General features: G+C 46.3%; 1 protein-coding gene across 1 annotated transcript; it reads right to left on the bottom strand.

Moving 5' to 3' along the window:
• Positions 1-1,904: 1,904 nt before the first annotated feature.
• hmox1a (heme oxygenase 1a) lies at positions 1,905-13,278 on the bottom strand. Its single transcript, XM_072271768.1, has 8 exons — positions 13,032-13,278; positions 11,886-12,006; positions 8,117-8,608; positions 7,825-7,889; positions 5,898-6,018; positions 4,955-5,446; positions 3,815-3,905; positions 1,905-3,290 (listed from the first exon to the last, which is right to left on the bottom strand). Exons 1-8 carry the CDS (start codon positions 13,043-13,045, stop codon positions 3,151-3,153), a joined length of 1,536 nt encoding a protein of 511 aa, XP_072127869.1. The 5' UTR covers positions 13,046-13,278; the 3' UTR covers positions 1,905-3,150.
• Positions 13,279-22,234: the final 8,956 nt, after the last annotated feature.

Below are 22,234 nucleotides of genomic sequence, written 5' to 3'. Positions count from 1 at the left end.
GAGGAAAGTGCCAGCGGGCCTTGATGTTTGCCTTGGCATCCACCAAGATCGTCTTCCGATCCGGAGACTTCTTAGTGGAGTATGTGGAGAAGGTGTGGCCCCTATCTCACTGCTGTCTGTAGCAGCCAACCAACCCATCTTTAGACTCAGCTGGAGGTTTTGAATGGGGTCCAGAGAAAGGGGTCCCAACGTTGCCCCGTTCTCAACGGCCACCTTTTTATGTGCCTGCATCAAGCTTTGTGTACACAAACATCTAGTGCGGCTAACTCTCTCCCCCACCCACCCCTTTGCAAAGGAGGATCCTGACCTCGGTGCCATTCAATATTACACTCTGTTGGACCTAACTGCATTAAAGGTCTTTCATGGAAAAGTTTCAGCAGTTAAAAAAACATTTTTGACAGCATCCATCAGGCAGGCGTCAGCACAGAATGAACTGGAAGCTCTGCAGAAGAAGATGGTGGATCTAGTGGGGTGGTTTCCTATGCAAACTGTTCAAGTAATTCGGCAGAGTCCTCATCACCAAACCCCTCCCAACTGTCGTGAGAGGGACCCTCCCCATCGGATTCTTCCCACACAGCCGGAAAATCACTCTGGCTGCATACTGCCCTTGAAAATCATCTTCCATCTCATGGACTGCGTGTTTGACAAGAAGATCTGGAAACGGATGGGAAGAACCTTGTTGAGATCTCACAAAAACAATTTTTATGAGAACCAGCAGCATTATAATGGAGACAGCGTGGTGTTACATAAGGAAACCCAATAATGCTGTTCAGATGCCTCTTGATCTCAATCTATTTCATCACGGCTCTTTCACCTTACTTATTATCTGCACGGCACTTTCTCACTAATTTTGCATATTGTTATTGCCTTTCCCTTTGTACTATCTTGGAAATATCAGTATGGGTGATGTGCAAAACAAATGTCTCACTGTATCTCGGTATATGTGACAAAAATAAACCAATTACTGACTGAAAATCATAATTTTATGGGTTTCACGTCATGGCTTTTGTTTTGGACGGCTCAATACTCCTTCAGCATAACACCTATTTTAACATTAAATCCCATGGCTCACGGGCCTCTCCTGGTCTACATCCTGGGTTTCTGGTTCTTCCGTTGAAGGCCATCTCTCATGTGTCCCCAATGTCCCGTTGAAGGTGTTTTGTTGAAGATGCATCATTGAAATGTTCCCACAGCCAATAGACTCACTTTCAGAGACTCTTCATCTCATGTTCTTGATATTTATTGTTTGTTTATTTTTTATTTCTTGTTTTTGTATTTACATTGTTTGTTGTCTTCTGCACTCTGGTTGAACGCCCTAGTTGGGTAAAATTTTATTGATTCTGTAATGGTTGTTATTCTATGCCCACAAGAAAATGATAATAACATTTACTTTGAAGACCCTTGCTGTCCCAGAGTTGTAACCCTCTCCCTCCAGTCCAGTTTTGTGAAAACACTCCCCTTACTTTATGTTGCAACCCAGAGACCATCTGCACATTCTGCACAGGATATTTTTAAAGCTGCAGTTTCGCAGTGAGTGTGCCCACTGGTTTCTGTGTATTTTAAAAACATTCGTGCCTCGAAGGTATTTCACCCAATTATCCAATGCTCTTTAAATACAAGTGGCATTACATCCAAAGCTATTTCTGGTGTACAGCTGCTTGCATTGGTTATCGTGGTGGGAGCAAGAATGTGAGTGAATTTCTCCCCACATTACCCGTTCCCCTTACTGACAAAGTTCTTCTATTAGTGGTTCTGTGATCAGTTATCTTGTGACTGTACTAATTGAGATCAGTACAGATCCAGAGTCCAAAAGGGGCTTTGTGTATCTCACCATTGAGTTAACCCATCAAATTCTCAGACTGTTATTTCATCTATTTCCACAATCAGAGCGACATAATGCAATATATAATTGATGCAAATTTTAATTCAAAAGCAGTAGTTTAGATTAACATGATTGCAAAATAATTTGTACAAATATTTATATACAGAACATCAAAAAATAGAAAAAGGTCTATAACTTTTAAAAACTTCACATACCAAGGGACAATCAGACAAAATTTAATGCCAGATTAATAGGACCGCTGACCAAAGACTTGGTCTGAGGAGGGAGATCTGGGGTAGGGAAATTAGAAGGTGGGGAGTACAAAGTTCACGGGCTGGGCAGCTAAAAGGTACATTGCTGATTGCAACACAAAGATGGATCCAACTGTTAATTGTACTCTTAGCATTTACAACAGTTCATGTTTGAAAGCAAACCAAAAGGAATTTTATTTTAAGAAAATATGCAAATTCTCCATTTCGTATTTCTCATTGTCTGATGCAGTTTGTTGAAAGGCAGGACACAGACCTGGATTTTCCCCAGGAGCTGTAGATAGTGGAGATCAATTATTATCTTTAAATACTGAGACCAATAGACTTCTGTTTGGTAAGAATATAGATAGATTTTGAGTAAAGCCGGCGAATGGTGCAGTTCAGCTTTGATTTAATTGAATCATGGATCCAATTCAAGGATCTAAGTGCTTCCTGTTCCAGTGCTCCTTCCTGATCCTGTATTTTCTTCCCTGAGCTCTTTCTTCCAGTACCTGATACAATGCAGGACCAAGATCAGGCAAGGACCTGAGTAACTGGACACTGGCCCCAGTCTTCCAGTGCATGGGTCTGGAGCACCATTTCTGCATGGGCAGAGCACCACAGGGCTTCAGAGAAGATTGACAAAACTTCTTTTTCCAAGAGCACCCAAATTAGTTAAAAACCCTGAGAATCTCACTAACCATGGTGCAATACTGTCCAAATGATCAATTTTAATGTGAGTTGCCTCAGAGCCAACTATTGCTGGCACTACAAGAATTTAGAACTCTGCTCTAACTTTGCACTTGAATTCTCAAATAGGCTGCTGGGATCTTAATTTAACATTTTGTCCAAAGCATAGCATCTCTGTCAGTAGGGCACTGCACTGGGATAATCAGCCTAGCTCAAGTGTTCTAGTCACTGGAGCGGGACTTGGACCCACACCCCTCGGACTACAAGGTGAGAGTACAGCCCACTGAGCCACCGCTGACATATGATACAATTCAGTTAGTGCTGCAGATACAGACATGGCGGAGAAGAGGTCCATTTGGGTTGAAATCCTGTGCTTCGTGTCCAACGGGCTCACAGCAGATACCATCCAAAGCCAAGTGACACTACCACCAAGCCAAAAAAGAGAGCAAATCGCAGGCTGGAACTGTTGGTCAGTAAGTCGCGTGGTTGTGAAGGCTGATCCAGGGTGTTTCTTTTGTGCGCTGCCCGTTCTGTGAAGAAAGCAGATTACTGTCATTGGCCAATTATAACCAGCCAGTGGTTGTAAGTAACACACAAATATGCTGGAGGAACTTGGCAAGTCAGGCAGCATCTAGGGAGGGAAATAAGCAGTTGATGTTTCAGGCCGACTGTTCATTCCCCTCCATAGACACTGCCCAACTTGGCGTTGCTGCAGTATTTTGTGTGCATTGTCTAAGATTTCCAAGATTTGCAGAATTCCCTATGTCAGTGGTTGCAAGAATTATTGTGTTTACATTAAAATGGAATATTCTTTTATCCTCGTGCAAGCCTTTGTGTTCTATTTGTTTCTACCTCCTCCTTTTGCAGGAGGCTACAGACTCCTAGGCAAGGCTAGGGTTACCCAACACCAGTTTAGTAACCCATCCCATTTCCACCCACTAACCCGCTCTTTTAGAGTTCTCCTTTCTGGGCATCCACTAGAATCAACATCCCCCCCCCACCTCCCGGAGTCTTCCATACGCAGTTATGCCCCTCTCACATTTATTTCCCTTACCCTGAACAACCGTGCGTTTTCGGATCTCACTGTCATGTACAGGGCCGTTTCTCTCTGACCCAGAGCTCAGTCTCTGGAGTTCACTAAAAACCTGCAAAGAGAAATGAAGAGATGTTTTTATTCCGAAGGATGCACAGCAGCTGCCAGTTGGGGGGGGGGGGGGGGGAGGTGGTTAAAGGAAAGGTGGGATCTCAATTGATGTGAGATAGTCCGAAAAGCTGGGCTCCAATCCCCAAAGAGGTTCGGAGCAGCTGATCTTTAAAATAAGTAAAAGGAATACAATTGACCATTATTCCTCAAATTGGCGGGAAATATTCCATCACCTGACTGCCGGGAAGCTATGGTTAAATATCTTGATGGCTGGGCTCATGCAAGCCTGGTCACTGGAGTGAACCTTTAGCTGGGTGGCAGCTTTCCTACCTCTGAATCCAAGTTGCAGTGGTGGAACTCCCTTCTGGAAGGTCTTAGTGAGAGGAGTACTGAGCTGGATGTCTTGGTGAGTGGAGGAATGAGTTGGAGTTCTGGACTAGCTAATTGGACACTTTGGCTTGATAAGTTGACTTGAGCTGGGTAGCAGTGTACACGCCTTTGAATCAAAGGAGCAGTGGTGGAACTCCCTTCTGGAAGGTCTTAGCAAGTGGAGGATGGGTAGGACTTCTGGACCAGCTAAATGGATACTATGGTTTGATGAATTCACTGCATCCTCGCTGCACTGTATGTGACAGACCACACAACATCTTCCCATACCATCAAAAAAAAAAGTTTAAATAATAACAAAAACTGAAAAAGAAACTCAGTAGGTCAGGCAAATCTTCATGTCTGTGACTCTTTCTCAGAAATGTTGATATTTCAGATTTCCACCATCTGTAGGTTTTTTTTTGCATCTGTAATTATTTTCAGAATAACTTAGTTGTCGGTTAGAATGGAGGTGGTGCAGAGAGGATTTGTGACATGTTCCGTCACTGTATTAGTCAGATTGAGGTTACATCCTCTGCAGTGTTTGAAAAAAAATAGAACATACGGATATGAACAGAACCACCACTGCACACTGCCAGTCTTAAATGATTTGCTGACCCACAAAGCGTACAAATTTAACCAGAAACTGTGGTTACCGGTTTTGTAGCATTCAGCACGTCTTACCTCCACGTTCAGCTGAAAGGCCCGATTTGCCTCTTCCAGGATCCTTTGCCGCGTCTCTCCGACGGCTTCCAGCGTGTTCATGCGCGAGCGGTACAGCTGCTTGAACTTGTTCGCGCTGGTGATGCGGTCAAAGGTGAAGAAGGCGCTCCCCTCGCCCGTGCTCGGCAGCTGCAAAGCTTTCTCGGCCACCTTCTTCAGCACCTGCCCCCCGGACAGGTCACCCAGGTACCTGATGTAGGCGTGAGCAACCAGCAGCTCGGGCTCCTCGCGCCCCACGTGCTGGATCCGCCTCACGTATTTCTCAGTGGCCTTCGGACACTTAATGTGGCTCCTCCACTCCGGCCCATGGAAGTATTCCAGGTCCTTCTCCAAGGCTTCCTTCCGATCCAGTTCGGAAGGAAAGTAGACGGGGGCGAAGGCCGGGTGGTCCTTGTTCCGCTCGCTCTCCTCTTCCAGGGCAGTGTAGATGAAGTACAGACAGTCCAGTAACAGCTGGAGTGGGGAGGGAAGCAAATGGCTGGTGAGCAAGGTTTATCTCATGACTGGAGCATCAACACAGGAGGGGACGGAGGGAGAGGGTAGAGCAGACATTGGCTCATCTCAGTGAGCTTGTCAGCAAAATGATGATACTGAAGGGGAAGGTAGAAAAAGAACTCCCACGGTTCTGAATGCATTGGAGAGATACGAGAGCCAGGTTTCCAACCTACATTGAAGGAGCGCTCGTTCGAGGAGCATTTGTCTTACCACCCAAGGCAAGAAAACAGCAAGACCAGCTGAACTCCCCGCTTCCAGCTTGGTAACGATAGGGAAGAGAGATGTGGGAAGGATGGAAAAGAGGAGGGATGGGCCAAGTGCAGGCCAAATAATGAAGAAAATATGAAACAGGATATACAATTACAGTCCAACTTCAAACTGAAAGGATGGTACATTCTTGCATCCTTACCGTAAATTGATCTTTGGTGACCTGGCCCTTCTGGAAGTTCCTCATAAACTCAGAGTTCTCGGCCAATTCATGGGACTCCTTTGTGGCCAGCTTCAGGGCTTCTGACAGGTCACCGGGCACGCTGAAGGAAGAAGTCAAAAGGGAATTAGTTTGGACGAGTCCAGTGTCAGTTCAGTCTCCACAGACGAACTCCTTGGTTCAAACAGACCCACCTCCAAAATACATGCACAATTCCTGATTAGTTCTTTCAACCAAGAGCTTTATGGAGGGAAATAGAAACTCTTTCAGCTGTGAAAGGCAAGCCCTTTCCCAGTGTACACTTCAGGTTCACTGCTCAGTGTTTTCAAGCCCAGAGTTCAATTACGCCTCTGGTTCAACCCAGGGCAATCTGGTGTCTTGTGCTATTCTATCCTCCCCAGTCCATGACAGGGAATGAATTCCCTCTGCCTATCCCAACCCAGAGCAGTGTGGGCACCCACCTTCCCTGCCAGCTCACTCTCCAACCCAGGATATTGTATTAGATTATAACCCCTACCCACTTCCTCTCCAACTCACATTGCAGTAGCTCAGTCACCTGCTGCTTGGCCACCTCGTTACCAGGAAATGCTGGGTTTACCAACATTAAACCCCAAAGTGTGGCTAGTGTGAAGTGGGGATGGGCTGCTGTATAGCAGATATCAACTTGAGGACGGCAATCTGATCCATGGGGCCTGCAATGCATGAAGAGCACTTTGATCTAAATCTGTATCGGGACATTTTTAAGTGACTAATTTGGGTTTGGATTGAGGAAGCTCTTCCTCATCCATCTTGTGTGCTTCCCGAGTCCAACAGGTTTGTTGTCATTGTGCTCCAGTTGGGCAAAGGACAGAGAATGAGTGATATTTGTACAGTACTATGCAAAAGTCTTGGGCATATATAGGTAAAGTACCCAAAACTTTTGCACAGTACTGTGGTAATTTTATGTATTGCACTGTACTGCTGCTGTAAACAAAGAGAAAATAAATTTCATGACATCTGAGTGATGATAAACCCAACTTTGATATGGGTCTCTGTGGCGGACTGAGAGTGGGAAGGGGGCAGGGAGAGGGGAAATCATGGTTGGGAAAAGGGGAAGGGAGCAGGAAGCACCAGAGGGACATTCTCAATATCAATAAACCAATTGTTTGGAATCAATTGAGCTTGCCAGATGTCTGGGGGTTGGGCGTGTCTGGACCTGTGCCAACCTCTGTCCCCGGCACTCCTTCTCTACCACCTGCCCACAACCCTCCTGTGGCACTCTACCCTCGCCATTCCCATCATCCCTTGCTTCCACCAGATTTACAAACTTGCTCTCCGCTCCAGGTTGACAAATCTAGTACTGTGCAAAAGTCTTTGGCATCCGAGCTAAGACTTTTGTACAGAACCATACTTATCAGCTCAGTGGTTAAACTGTCTTTATGGTATCCTGTTCACTTTCTTTTTTTTTGGCACGTGCATGCGTGTGCGATGTTGGCGAGATGATGTCTTTTTCATGCCTTTACAAGGCGCAGAGCAAGAGAGAGACTGTGTGGATGGCCACTCCTCACACAGACATTTCGCGGTATTTTTCCCTTTATTTTACGAGGTCGAGTTGCGATCCCGACACTCAACCCGGCACGGATGGAAAGTGTACTCGGGAGCGGCCCTGACCGGGTTCGAACCCGGGATCCTCCGTTCCAGAGTCTGCCGCCGATGTCATTGCGCCACCCGGCCCCTGCCCACTTTCTTAACTAATCACATCCATCACGTGTTCCCCAACCCAATATTCTGCTGGGTCACTAACTGTAACACCCACCCCCACCAAATTAAATATTGAAGGAGTGGCTTTGGGACAGGGTCACATTTTTTGGCTTAGGAAGCTGGAGCATCTCTCTGCATGTAACTGTGTTACAAACTGTAAGCGTCTTACCTGCCATTCAGGAGGTTGCTGTTCTTCTGGTCTTGAGCTCCCAGCTGCAGCAACTCGTCGAAAACCTGCAGTGTGGAAATAAATTGAGGTAGTTTGAGACCAAGACTGAAGTATGGACAAGCCTCAAGGACCAGGCCAAACATAAACCCTCAGTATGAAGTTAGTGAGCTATTCGTACCAAGGACGAACAACTTTCCTACTAAAGCTGAAGATACAGCAGAAACAAATCCAAACAACCTTTGATAATATTAAAAACACCCAGTGAAATACTCCACCAGGACCTCTCCCTTACCTCCACGTTCAGCTGAAAGGCCCGATTTGCCTCTTCCAGGATCCTTTGCCGCGTCTCTCCGACGGCTTCCAGCGTGTTCATGCGCGAGCGGTACAGCTGCTTGAACTTGTTCGCGCTGGTGATGCGGTCAAAGGTGAAGAAGGCGCTCCCCTCGCCCGTGCTCGGCAGCTGCAAAGCTTTCTGGGCCACCTTCTTCAGCACCTGCCCCCCGGACAGGTCACCCAGGTACCTGATGTAGGCGTGAGCGACCAGCAGCTCGGGCTCCTCACGCCCCACGTGCTGGATCCGCCTCACGTATTTCTCAGTGGCCTTCGGACACTTAATGTGGCTCCTCCACTCTGGCCCATGGAAGTATTCCAGGTCCTTCTCCAAGGCTTCCTTCCGATCCAGTTCGGAGGGAAAGTAGACGGGGGCGAAGGCCGGGTGGCCCTTGTTCCGCTCGCTCTCCTCTTCCAGGGCAGTGTAGATGAAGTACAGAGAGTCCAGTAACAGCTGGAGTGGGGAGAGAAGTGAGAGTCTGATAAGCAAGCTTGACTCACTATTGAAACAATGAGGCACATGGGGAGAGAGAATGAGGGTGGAATGAATAAGATGACTCAGGGTGAGGAGGTATGGGAACTGATTGTAGGGAGCATAATATTAAAGAGGGCACAGGGACAAAGAAGGGTGGGGTCAACGAGTTCTTAGATATCAGATTCTGCCTTCTTTCCAAGCTTTACAAAGGAAACACTACATTATCTCAGTTGAAATAGAATCCATACAGTTTCCATGGGAACCTGGCCCAATATTTGTTGCTCAATCAACATCACAAGGATAGAAAATCTTATGTATGATATGGATCATGCCTCTGTCAAATTGGCTGCATTTTTTCCCCACATTACTACAGACTCCATATCAGAAGTGTCTCTGCAGTGAGGGACTGGGTCGAGAGAACAGGTTACACAAATTGGACGTATTTGCTGAAGGCAGGAGATTGGGAGATCACACCGTAGTACTTCGAAGAAAGTAAAGCAGTGTTGGCCCTGACCAGATCTTTCACCTTGTCCTTAGAAGCTGACTGAAAGGTTATGGCCTACATTTGAAGGGAGACTGTCAAAACTAGTAGGAATAACAATGAGCAGGGGACTATCCACATTTGGGGTTCTACTGACCTGGTGCCTGGATTCTGAAGAACACTTTTTGGAGATTGGTTGGAGTGGTTAATAAAGAACTCTGTTACTGTGTGTGATTGCCTCAGAAAGCAAGTTTGGTGGATCTTAATCTTTCCTGCACTCCCTTTTAAAACGCTCTAAATATGTTGATTCCCTCATTGATTACGAAGCTTGAGATAAACTCTGGAAACAGTACCACTGCAGGTAAAGTGTGACACATAGAAATGATTAAAAGAAAGATGTCACATTATCAGTTGGAGGTACAGAAGAGTAGGGTTTCAATTACTGGACTGGTAGTCAAAGGTCTGAACCACGACTTAGATTCCCAGCAGAACAACTAGCAAGTTTAAACTCAAACAATTAAACTCAAAATAAAAAAAAACTATGCTGATGATCAGAATCAGGTTTAATGTCACCAGCATATGTCGTGAAATTTGTTGTCATTGCAGCAGCAGTACAATGCAATACATAATGGGAAAAAATAATTGAAGTAAATATGTATACATTTTTATTGATATAAATTAGTTACATTAAATAAGTAGTGCAACAATAGAAGTAAAATAGTAGTGAAGTGGTGTTCATGGGTTTGATGGCCATTCAGAAATTGGATGGCAGAGGGAAAGAAGCAGTTTCTGAATTGTTGAGTATGTGCCTTCAGGCTCCTGTACCTGGTAGCAATGAGAACAAGGCATGCTGATCAATCCACCAGGGTCACGACTGTCCTTTAGGGACAGAAACCTGCCTTCTTTACTCTATCTAGCCTACATGTGACTCCAGACCCCTCAACGTAATCTCACACCTCCTGAAACAGCCTAACAAGCGTTCAAGTTGAGGGAGATCAGTTATGCCAATGATTTCTGAATTTAGAAAACCAATTAAAACAACAGTAATTTCTTGTAAAGATTGACCATGGTGAGCTGGGTAATGTCCTCATTTCAAATGATCGGAGTGCTCTACAATCAAGTGCACAATATGTTCCTTAATTGCTGATAAGAGTTGCCAGGCTCTTTAAAGCCATAAAATCTCCTCCCCTTCAGCACAGACTGAGGTTGCCCAGTATAACAACTGTTGTTTTGTAGGTGCCCGACTCCCAATTGGGAATCTCAATGTTGTGACCAGTGTTGTGCAACTGAGCAGAACTGACAGGGCAGCTGTAAAACAACACACTTCACGTTATCCAAGTCAGCAATTGTAAATCTGATTCTGAAATTCTGTAATCTGTCAGTTTCCAGACTTGTTGCAGTAGATGAGACTGGGCTGGCTAACTCATCCGTAGGTGAGACAAATGAAGACTTGTCTTTTTCAAGTCTGTGTGAAGAATTATCTCAAGATTCAATTTTATTAAAGGGCAGTGGGTTTCTCCATGGAACCCATAACTATATTTATAAACACAAGAGTCTGCACTAAATGCTGGAGGAACTCAGCAGGTCAGGCAGCATCTATGGAAAAAGGGTAAACAGCTGACATATTGGACTGAGACCCTTCACCAGGACTGAGAAGAAAGGGGCAAGATGTCTGAATTAAAGTGTGGAGGGGGAGAGGAGAAAGAGGCTAGCTGGAAGGTGATAGGTGAAGGGCTGGAGAAGAAAGAATCTCGTAGGAGGGTGGAATGTACTTCAGCACTAACAAGCTATTTGCTATGCACAAGTATTTCCTACATAACAAACGTAACTATCTTTCACGTAGTGCCTAACAGCCAACTAAATGCTATGGAGGTTGTGAAAGAAGCAGTAAAAGTGATCCTTCCTTACATGTATAGATGTATGGCTCTGGCCTGATGTCTATACCCAAAGCCTTGCCTGTCTCACAGGTTCCAGGTCTCACTGCCTCCCACCAATTCCCTAATCACCATCTTCCCCAAGGCCAAGGTCAGTGAACTTCATCTACTTGTGGAGACACAGTGTGGAACAGGCCCTTTCAGCTTTGCTGCCAGCAATCCCCGATTTAACCCTCGCCTGATCACAGGACAACTTACAATGACCAACTAACCTGCCAACCGGTTCGTCTTTGGACTGTGGGAGGAAACCGGAGCACCCGGAGGAAACCCCACGAGGTCACGAGGAGAACGCATAAACTCCTTATGGACAGCGGCAGGATTGTACCTCATTTTGTAAGCCATCTCAAAGATTATAATCTTCTGGCACATTGCAGTATGACAACAGGGAATCTGTGCTCATTCCTCTTAGATTGGGAAGGTTAAGGGGAAATTTAACAGGGGTATTCGTAAATGGGTTTAAACAGACGAGGTTGGTAACCAATGGACACAGATGGAGGATAGTTGATAAAACAGCAGAGGAGATGAATTCAGTTCAGATATATAATGAAAGACATTATTAATAACTGTGATAACTATTCGAAGAGAAAACATTTATAGGGCTTGGAAGAAGAAAATGATGGAATCTAACTGGATAGCTCCTTTGAAGAGCCAACATGGACATGAAGGACCAAAAGATCTCCTTCAGCAGTGAAAGATCCACGATTTTATTGCTGGGACAACTATTGAAATATGGATAAGTAGAGCAAAGATAGATGATTTCGAGAAGTTCTCAAGCATAGTTCCATCCCACTTAACCCCCATGTATACTAGGTTGACCAAATTGTCAAAGGTAGATGCTTACTGTAAACTGATCCCTTGTGACCTGACCCTTCTGGAAGTTTCTCATAAATTCAGAGTTTTCAGCAAGTTCGTGTGACTCCTTTGTGGCCAACTTCAGAGCCTCTGATAAGTCGGTGGGCATGCTAGGACAAAGAGGTCAAATTGGGTCAAGTACAGCAGTACACAGGGAGTTTTCCGAGTTAAACACATCCTGGGGCAGGACAGGAGGAGTTAATCAGGTTGAATACGTGCCCCATTCCTGTTCTAACTCCTGGGTTGCCTCACATCTGGTTCCCACCCCCCCACTCTAACTCCCAGTTTCAATCCCATCCCTAACACCGGGGCTTCCCCCATTCCTGGGCTCACACACTCCTTCTATAACTCCTGGCTTCCACCCCCCCACTCCATCTCCTGGGTTAACACCCCTCCTCACTGTTCCATCCCCTGGGTCACCCCCCATCACCACCACTCCATCCCCTGGGTCACCCCCATCACCAAAACTCCATCCCCTAGGTCACCCCCCCATCACCATCACTCCATCCCCTGGGTCACCCTCCATCACCAAAACTCCATCCCCTGGGTCACGCCCCCCCATCACCATCACTCCATCTCCTGGGTTAACCCCTCCTCACTGTTCCATTCTCTGGGTTATCCCCCATCACCACCACTCCATCCCCTGGGTCACCCTCCCCATCAACATCACTCCATCCCCTGGGTCACCCCCCCATCACCCCCTCACTCCATCCCCTGGGTCACCCCCCCATCACCCCCTCACTCCATCCCCTGGGTTTCCCCCCCATCACCCCCTCACTCCATCCCCTGGGTTTCCCCCCCATTACCACCACTCCATCCCTTGGGTCACCCCCCCATCACCCCCTCACTCCATCTCCTGGGTTAACCCCCTCCTCACTGTTCCATTCTCTAGGTGACCCCCTCCCGTGCTCCATCTCCTAGGTTAATTCCCCCCCACCACCACTACGAATCCTGGGTTCCCCCTCCCCACAACAAATCTTCGGCTACTATTCCCGGTTCCATCCCTCTGGTCTAACTCCTGGCTCTGCCCAGTTCCCCATCTACTCGGAAACTCGGATCACTTTTCACTCTAACTCTTACACTCTGCACGCCCCCAATTCCAGCTTCAGTCTTGGGTCGTGCTGCTCTCTCCTACCTTTCAGTATCCATGGGGAGCGCCTTCTCCTCTTGATCTTTTCCCCCCTCGATGCTTCTGATTTTCGGACTGCTGGAAGCGGGCAGCTTCACTCTCTTTTATCTCTCGTTCGGGTTCAGTGACGTGCCGAGGGGTTGTCTTTGTGGCCAGGTTCCTCCCACCATTCACATGACGGTGCCCGCACAATGAGGCCGCCCTGCAAGCCGGTTGACTCCATTTCCTCAGGGACCGTCCGCTGCTCCTCTGTGGCTCTAAGTGAGCCGCCCAACTCAGGCAGGCTGGGGTGGTGCAAACAACAGAGTCAGCATCGGCAGAACTCTGCCCGGGGTTTAACCCCTTGGTTGCTGTTTACCGAGCATCAAGATGAGGAGTCCGTGGAAAGTCACGCTGGGGCTCAGGAAGCAAGATGGAGCTTACAGTTATATCAGGACGTGAGACATTTCACGCCCACTGAGGTTTTCTTGCAGTGCAGTCAATCTACGAGCGGCCAAATTCCTCATGGAGCAAGTACTTTTGTGATACTGATTACAAGCTGGTGCACAGAGAACTCTCCTTTCTCTGAAACAGTCCCCCAAGACCTTTTGCACACAGAAAATGCCTGGGACCTGTTTCCCATCAACAAATGGCACCTCTGATAGTGACACAAGCCCTCGGGCAGAAAAGTTGTCTGCAGAGTAAAGCCCAATTTATACTTCTGCGTCAAATATACGCCGTAGGTACCACGTACCCTATGCCATACACTACGCCGTAGGGTGACGTGCACCTCCCCAAAAATGTAACACACGTCGTGGCAACACAGACCGCAACAACTGTGATTGGTTCGCTTGGTAGCGTTGCATTTCCCGTTGCTGTTCTCCGCCATGTCCGTACACTGATGCAAAATAAATGGTTGGAGATGATGAACCAAATCGTCAAATCTACCTGCTGACATCCAAAAATATTTGAAATGCATTTCCCTGTCCATGTCTCTCACGAAGAAACTCAACACAGTGGCATAGAAACCCCACCGCCAACTAGCGTTTTGGCGGTGAATTGCAGAGCGACGCATGCTTGCTACGGCGTAGCCCGTATGCACAAGTATAAATCAGCCTTAACCGTGTAGGTGGAAGAGCCCGATGTTCCTATGCTGGTCACTTTCTCTAAAGGAACGTAGCCAGTAAAGGGGACCTCTCAGAACAGTGTAGAGACACTCTCCTCCCTCACCTCCTCCTCTTCTCCCAACCTTTGTCCCCTGTCGTTCTTGTTGTCACTCCCCACAAACCTAATTGCTGTCTCTCCCGGCAAACTCATCCCCATGACAAACCCTTCTGCTTATTATCCCATCCCCTTCATTTCACGCACCCTCCTTCCTCTCACTCCGCATTTCCCTCCATCATTCCTTCTCGCTCTCCTGTCACACTCCCCCACTCTTTCCCTCCCAGTGACATGCTCTGTCCACACTACCCCTTCTTGTTGTTTCATTTCTCCATAATCCCTCAGTCCCGCTCCCCTCAATTCCGTCTTCCCCACTCTCCCAACATATCTGTATTTTTCCTTAGTGCAGCTTCTCCCCACCCCCCAGTCTCCATAAACAATGAATTTTGAACATTGAATTGCATTAGTCTTTAGTGGAAGAGCCACAAAGTAATACAGCATGGAAAAATGGGCCCTTTGTCCCATCCCGTCCATGCTGAACAAGGTGCTAGCCCCTGCTTGCCTGCATTTGGCCCATATTCTTCTAAATCTTTCCAGTCCCCGTACTTGTACAAATGTCTTCCAAAGCCTATGGACCCTCTGCCTTTAGTTACTCGTGGATTATTTCCTAACACATGGCCTGGTTCTGAGGATCACACAGCAGGAACTGACAGGATGCCCACTCCCTCCACCTTCCTGCTAATCCCGCCACATAAACTCTCACTGCCCCTGCATCAAAATAGAAACATTAGGCAATAAAATGGGAAGGAAATGAAGATTCTCATTTTCCACCCCCAGCTGGTCATCCCAGCCTTGGGTCACCTGGTCAGTAGCTTCTTGGCATCCTCCTCCTCCTCCTCCTCACTGAGTAGGCCTTCTGTGAGGCCCTTTCTGCATTGGCTGTCTGATCGGTTGTCCCCTCAGTTCTGATGCTCCTTTCTTTGGTGGGCTTGCCTTCCTGACCTTTCAGCTCCTTGAGCTGGCTTTTGATCCAACTCACGCTGAAAGGAGCGCCACCTATCCTTCCACCTTCCATCCCATCATTGACTCTTGCACAATTAAAGTACACAGAGAAGCAAAATAATGCTGATACTAGAAATGTTATTTTTATTATAGAGAGATACAACACAATAACAGGACCTTCCAGCCCAATAAGCCTGCGCCACCCGATAACACTCATGTGACCAATTAACCCACTAGTCGTACATCTTTCTGGAATGTGGGAGGAAACTGGAGTACTTGGAGGAAACCTACATAGTCACAGGGAGAATGTACAAGTAGACATCCGCCCCCCCCCCCCTCCCGCAAAAACTCATTTCAGGGAGGTAGCACCATCAAATTGCGGGAGACTCCCGGAACTTTCAGGAGAGGTGGGATGTCTGTACAAGCCCCTTACAGACAGTGGAGGAGTTGAACCCGGTAGCTGGTGCTACATGACTGTGCTGCCCTAAACTGAAACAAAGGGGAATTGGAAGGGCTCTTGAGAGTGAGGAGGGAGGGGCATTAATGGGAGAGAAGGGATGGGCAGTTGAAGCTAGCAGGGCTACAGGGACAGAGCTGGAAAAGAGATGATGAGTTTGCCTAAATAGGGCCAGCACAGCCTCAAGTAGCCATCTTCTCTACTGTTAACCATTCTTTGCCAGAAACACTCAGCAGGTAGGCAATATCTGTAGAAAGAGAGGCATGGGTGATGCTTCAACTCAATAATCTGACATCATTATTGGAAAAGAGAAAGGATATCACCTCAGAAAAGAAGGATGCCCCTCTAGAACGGTGATGAGGGGGAATTTCTTCGCCAGAGGGTAGTGGATTTGTGAAATCCATTGCACAGGTGGCTGTGGAGGCCAAGTCATTGGGTACGTGTAAAGCAGAGGTTGATAGGTTCTTGATTAGTAAGGGTATCAAAGGTGTGAGAGAGAAAGCAGGAGAATAGGGTTTAGAATGATAATAAATCAGCCATAATGGAAAGGTAGAGCAGACTCAATGGGCTGAATGGCCTAATTCTGGTCATAAAACAGACGTTAAGCTGCATAGTGAGAAGGCAAGGAGACTACAAAAGGGATTTTTTTAGCATATTGGAAGATATGACAAAAACAACTAAGGAAAAAAAAGCAAATTAAAAAAAGATAAAGGACCTATTTACCAGATAGGTAAATGTGTGAACCTGAATCACTGTCTAAAATTAGCACAGGAAATCACTGTTGACACTATAAGTTAGAAGAGAAACACTCAGTTTTCAGAAGTCAAGGTTATAATATGCCTAATCATAAAATGAGAACTGTTCCTTGAACTCGGTTGTGCTTTGTAGAGGAAGAGGATGGAGTGGGAAGCAGGAAGAGATTCAAAGTGAGAGTGGATCAAAAGTTAAGGGTTACTGTTCAGCCTGAATAGTGGTGTTTTGTGAAATGGTCACCAAGTCTGCACTTGTTCTCCCCAGAAGGGAGGGAACTACATTTTGAGCAGCAAACCTAAATGCTGAGTTAGCAGTTCAAATTATTTACTAATCGTGTGGAAAGGCTTGTAGAAGCATGGAAGGGAGGGGGTAAAAGAGAAAGGGGGCAAGTACGGGAAGAGAGAACCCGAACTCCCTGATGCTGAAAGGTAATGCCGGATGGAAGACGTATCTCAAGGAGAGCTACGGAAGGAAGCTATGGAATCAGAACAGATGTGACATAACCACTGGAAGCAGGGTGGGAGGCAGTGTGACCCTGATAGCTATGGGAGTTGGTGGGCTGCGGAGAACACAGGACGATGGCTTATTGTCAACACACATCAGAGATGGACCGAAGTTGAAGAGTGGCAGCGAAGATGAAGATATTTTCTGGTTCAGAGCAAGAGTGGGAGGTTTCACTCATATAGTGAAAAATAAAGTGGGAAAAGGGATCTGAATAGGGCTGAATAGAAAAAACAAGTTCCTCAAATTCCACCAACGGTAGGAGTTGGCAAGGCCTAAATAGATTCATGCAGATCAGATCAGCAGACTAGTCAGCATCTGTGTGGCAAGATTTGAACTAAAATATAATTACAATTTGCTCTTTTTTTTACCAGAAATGGCCAGTTATGACCCAGGCTAGAAAGGATACTATCTGAAGTCGTTGAGTCCTGATGTGTGTATGATGATTAGTTGAGGTGCTGTTGCTCAAACTTTCCTTGGGTATGTTTGGAACAATAGAGTGTTCAGAGTGACAGTAGGATGGATAATTAAAGTAATAAGCAATTGAAAGCTCAGGATTACCCTTGCAGTTTGAACTGAACTGTCCTACAATGGTCGCCTATTCTTCATTTGGTTTCTCCCTTGCAGAAGAGACTACGTTGTGAGCACCTACTGCATTGGAAGAATTTTACTGTGTCATAATGTGATCTCTTCAATAACATCGTCTAGATTTGTGTTTGGTTTCCTGTATGGTGACAAAGGAAGAGGTATAAGGGCAGGCATTGTATCTGCTGTGGGAAGGAGTATGGATATTGGGGTTGGTAGAACACTGAGTTAAGGAGTACCTTTAGATGTTGAAAAGGGAAGGAAAGATGTGTTCCATAGTAGCATCTCATTGAGGAATGGAGACAGGTGAGGATAATATTAGAATCAGTGTGGTTGAGATCTCAGTCAGATATAGTGGAGGGAAGCTACAGTGTGGGGTGGGGAAGGAAGACGTCAAAAGGACTGGTACAGCAAGAACATATTATCATTGTGAAAGATGCTGGGCTGTGTGAAATGAAGTTTTTATAGGAAACAGGGTGGGAGGAGTTATGGGGGCTTGTCATGTATATTAGCCTCGAACTGATTTTCTAAGATAGAGGTGGAGACGTCAAGAAAGGGGAGGAAAGAGTTAAGGATGGATGATGTGAAAGTGAGAGGAAGGTGAAATATAGCAGCAAACCAAGATGGCAAATAGCAGTCCTGAAGAGGGGTCTTGGCCCAAAACGTCAACTGTTTACTCATTTTCATAGATGCTGCCTGACCTGCTGAGTTCCTCCAGCATTTTGTTGGTGTTGCTGGTTGACACGACAGGACTGCCCTGGTGTAACCTTGTTTGCATCACTAGAGATGTAAATGTCAAAAAAGGCAAAGGCTATTCAACCCCTCAGGCCTGTTATACAGTTTAAATAGATTAGGTCTGATTGGAATTCGTATATAATCAGAGAGACGTAAGAGACTGCAGATGCTGGAATCTAAAACAAAAGCAAACCACTGGAGAAGATGGACTCCTGACCTCACAGCCTACATCATTATGGCCTTTCACCTCATTGTCTGCCTGCACTGTGCTTCCTCTATAACTGTAACACTTTATTCTGTATTCTGCTATCACCTTTCTCTTGTACTACTTCAGCATACTGATATGATGAAATGATCTGTATGGATGGCTTGGAAAATAATGTTTTTCATGTGCCTCAGTACAGGTGGCAATAATAATCCAATTTACCAAGTTGGTCTTTGCTTTTTCCAGAGCAATATCATCAGAACTGCAGGGCAATAGAGGTCACTCAGCCCCTTAAAACTATTCCAGTCACCACCTCCTTATATTGAACTCTTAACCTCTCGAAATGCTTTTGAATTAGGAGGACATTTGAATATTTCATGATCAGCAATGGAGATCCAATTGCAAGGACTGTCATTCCCCATTCCTGACCAAGAACACTTGAGGAAAGAGCTCCAAATTTCTAATCATTTCAGTGTGAAGCACTTCCTGAACAGCCTACTGTAACTTTGTTATAACTTTTTGTTCTGGACTCGTCCATCATGGTCCCTTTCCATTAACCATACTACTTCTCTGAACAACTTAATTAGATCACCCGGTAATCAAAAAGCCTGTTTCAACCTCTAAGCCTCCTGCTGCTAGGATCTAGGGTTAGCACAGCACTGGCCAGCAACTTTGTGCCCAGGTCTAACACCAGTAAGTTGCTAGCCAAGCCACAAAGAGCTGAGGGGAATCCCACCCACCATCCAAACCCCAGGGCAGCGGCAGAGTCCCAAATAGCATTTCTGTTATATCTTTATTCAACTTCTGAATAATAGGACTAACTGTGATCACATGTCGTGGACAGTGAGATCAGGGTAGCAGACTGATGGACAGTGCAATCAAGCGGAAAAGTCATGTGTTTTAAACAGAGAAAGTGGAGAATTCTACAGCTGGGTGGTTTGAAAGAGCAATCAAATTTGGGGAGCATCAGAGGACTAAGTTAGGGTGTGGCTGCTTGGTAAAATCAAAGCAGAAACGTAGTTTGAAATGTTCAGGTGAAGGATGGGAATTGCAGGGGAGTAGCTCAAGGGGAAATGATTCAAGGAGTTGCCAAGGGCAACAGAAAAAAATGAGTGGGTTCAAGGAATGTGCTCAGGAAGTTCTGGATCATTAGCCCATCCAAGAAACCTCCACACCTTCTTAGATTGTCCGAAGCGGCAAAATGAGAGACATTTTGTGCACAGGGGCTCCCAGAGCAGTGAGGTAATAGCCTCATTGCCACAACCAGTTTGGCAGAGTGGGCATCCAGTCACCACAAGCTGGTGGACAAGGCATGCTCGTCCTAAGGCAGCAATGTGGCACTCACATTTTTGGGTAAGGCTTCTCTGTTGACGTCTGGCTGAGAACAAACGAGGTGGGATGCTGGTGGGACTGGAGCCAGACCCAGCAAGAAGAGAGGCTCCCTGTTGTTTCATTGCCACCCTCTCTCCCGAGATGCAGGTCTGAGGGCGGACTATTTTGTTGCACACAAACAAACGAATTGCGAAACATTTTTATCCATTCTGCAGATCAGGAGCGGGAAACAAAATATTGTGACATAATATGGAGAGATGTGGAGGCTGTTCTTTCTACAGAAGAAGACAGCTTTAATTGAGGTTATGAAAATATTTTGAGTAAATAGGGAGTAAATATTCTTACATCCATATGCCAAGCTAAGAGACTCCAAACATCCCTATTGTATCAGTCTCTATTGCCAATCCCAGCAATGTATTTCAGGTACCTACCTCTCTCTATAAAAGAAAAACCTACCTCTGACATTCCCCAAACTTTTCTCCACTCACTTTGAATGGATATCTTTGGGTGTTGGTCTTTGCCACTCTGGGGTAAAGGGACTGTCTGCCCACTCTATCTATGTCTCTCATATTGTTATCAAGTCACCTCTCATCCCCCTTTGCTCTAAAGAGAAAGGGTGGCATCCTGGTAAATCTCCTTTCACCCTCCCCAAAGCTTCCACATCCTTCCTATACTGAAGTCACCAGAACTGAGCACAATACTCTTAAGTGTGGTCTAACCTGAGTTTTATAGAGCTGCAATGTTATCTCACAGCTCTTGAACGCGATCTCCCAACTAATGAAGGTCAATACACCTGCTTAACCACCCTATCAACTTGCACAGCAAATTTGAGGGGTCTATGGACGTGGACCCCAAGGTCCCTCTGTTTCTCCGCCCTGCCAAGAACACTACCCTTAACCTTGTACTGCATCTTTAAGTTCAATCTTTCAGGGACTATTACTTCACACTTTTCTGGATTGAACTCCATCTGCCACTTTTCTGCCCAGTCCCGCACCCTGTCTATATCCCGCTGTAGCCTCCCACCCAAATGCCTTTTAAATGTTTCTGACTTTGCCACCTCATGTGGCAGCTCATTCCATATATTCACCACCCTTGTGTGAAAAATATCTTGCTCAGGTCTCCTTTAAATTTCTCCTGTGTCACCTTAACTCTATGCCCTTTAGCTAGTTGCTCAGCTCTTAAAGGTACACTCCAGCTTTAAGTTCCTTGGCATAAACATCACCGAGGATCTCACGTAGTCTGTGCATACTGGCTGTGTGGTGAAAAAGCACAACAGTGGGCACGTGGCCAAGTGGTTAAGGCATTGGACTAGCTACCTGAAGGTCATGAGTTCGAGCCCCAGCCGAGGGAACGTGTTGTGTCCTTGAGCAAAGCACTTAATCACACAGTGTTCTGCGATGACACTGGTGCCAAGCTGTATGGGTCCTAATGCCCTTCCCTTGGACAACATCGATGTCGTGGAAAGGGGAGACTTGCAGCATGGGCAATTGCTGGTCTTCCATACAACCTTGCCCAGGCCTGCGCCCTGGAGAGTGAAGACTTTCCAGGCGCAGATCCATGGTCTCGCAAGACTAACGGATGCCTCTTTCACCTCAAACAGTTGAAGAAGTTTGGTATGAGCTGCCAAATCCTAAGAACTTTCTACAGGGGCACAATTGAGAGCATCCTGACTGGCTGCATCACTGCCTGGTATGGGAACTGTACCTCCCTCAATCGCAGGGCTCTGCAGAGAGTGGTGTGGACAGCCCAGCGCATCTGTAGATGTGAACTTCCCACTATTCAAGACATTTACAAAGACAGGTATGTAAAAAGGGCCTGAAGGATCTTTGGAGACCTGAGTCACCCCAACCACAAACTGTTCCAGCTGCTACCATCCAGGAAACGGTACCACAGCATAAAAGCCAGGACCAACAGGCTCCGGGACAGTTTCTTCCACCAGACCATCAGACTGATTAATTCGTGCTGACATAACTGTATTTCTATGTTATATTGACTATCCTCTTATACATACTATTTATTATAAATTACTATAATTGCACATTGTACATTTAGACAGAGGTGTATTGTAAATATTTTTGCTGCTCATGTATATGAAGGATGCAAGACATAAAGTCAATTCCACATGACGACTAGACACCATCCGTTACAACGGCCAGTCCAAGCTCCCCCAGGAGTCTGGAGGCCGCTGTCTCTTTGGAAGCTGTAAGGGCTCAACAACAATCCTGTCACGGAGCTGACTGGCTCAGATGAGTGGCAGACAGAGCCTGCATTGCGTTGCATCCACCACATGAGCAGCTTGAAGCTCTTCAGGAGCAGTAACAAACCATCCGTGCCTCCCTTCACTCTGAATCCATTTGATTCAGTTCATTGCCCCTCATGCGCAGATTGCAGTCCCATCTGTAAGTTAGGATGCTATGTGTGACGGGAATGCTCCTCCCAGTACGTGCAGGGATAGAGCCCGTGAGTGCTCACTGTTCCCACACGCACACAAGTTCATGT

This window comes from Mobula birostris, chromosome 11, assembly GCF_030028105.1.
Source record: "Mobula birostris isolate sMobBir1 chromosome 11, sMobBir1.hap1, whole genome shotgun sequence".
In the NCBI taxonomy this organism is placed as follows: domain Eukaryota; kingdom Metazoa; phylum Chordata; class Chondrichthyes; order Myliobatiformes; family Myliobatidae; genus Mobula; species Mobula birostris.
The sequence above is the reverse complement of the archived record's forward strand: the minus strand, read 5'-3'. Positions and strand labels throughout refer to the sequence as shown.

Coding starts and splice junctions, on each gene's coding strand:
- hmox1a (XM_072271768.1), bottom strand. Junction 6,019..7,824: donor AGCAACCTCCTGAATGGCAG/GTAAGACGCTTA, acceptor TTCTTCCTTCAG/CGTGCCCGGTGACCTGTCAG. Junction 3,906..4,954: donor CCTTTCAGCTGAACGTGGAG/GTAAGACGTGCT, acceptor TTCTCTTTGCAG/GTTTTTAGTGAACTCCAGAG.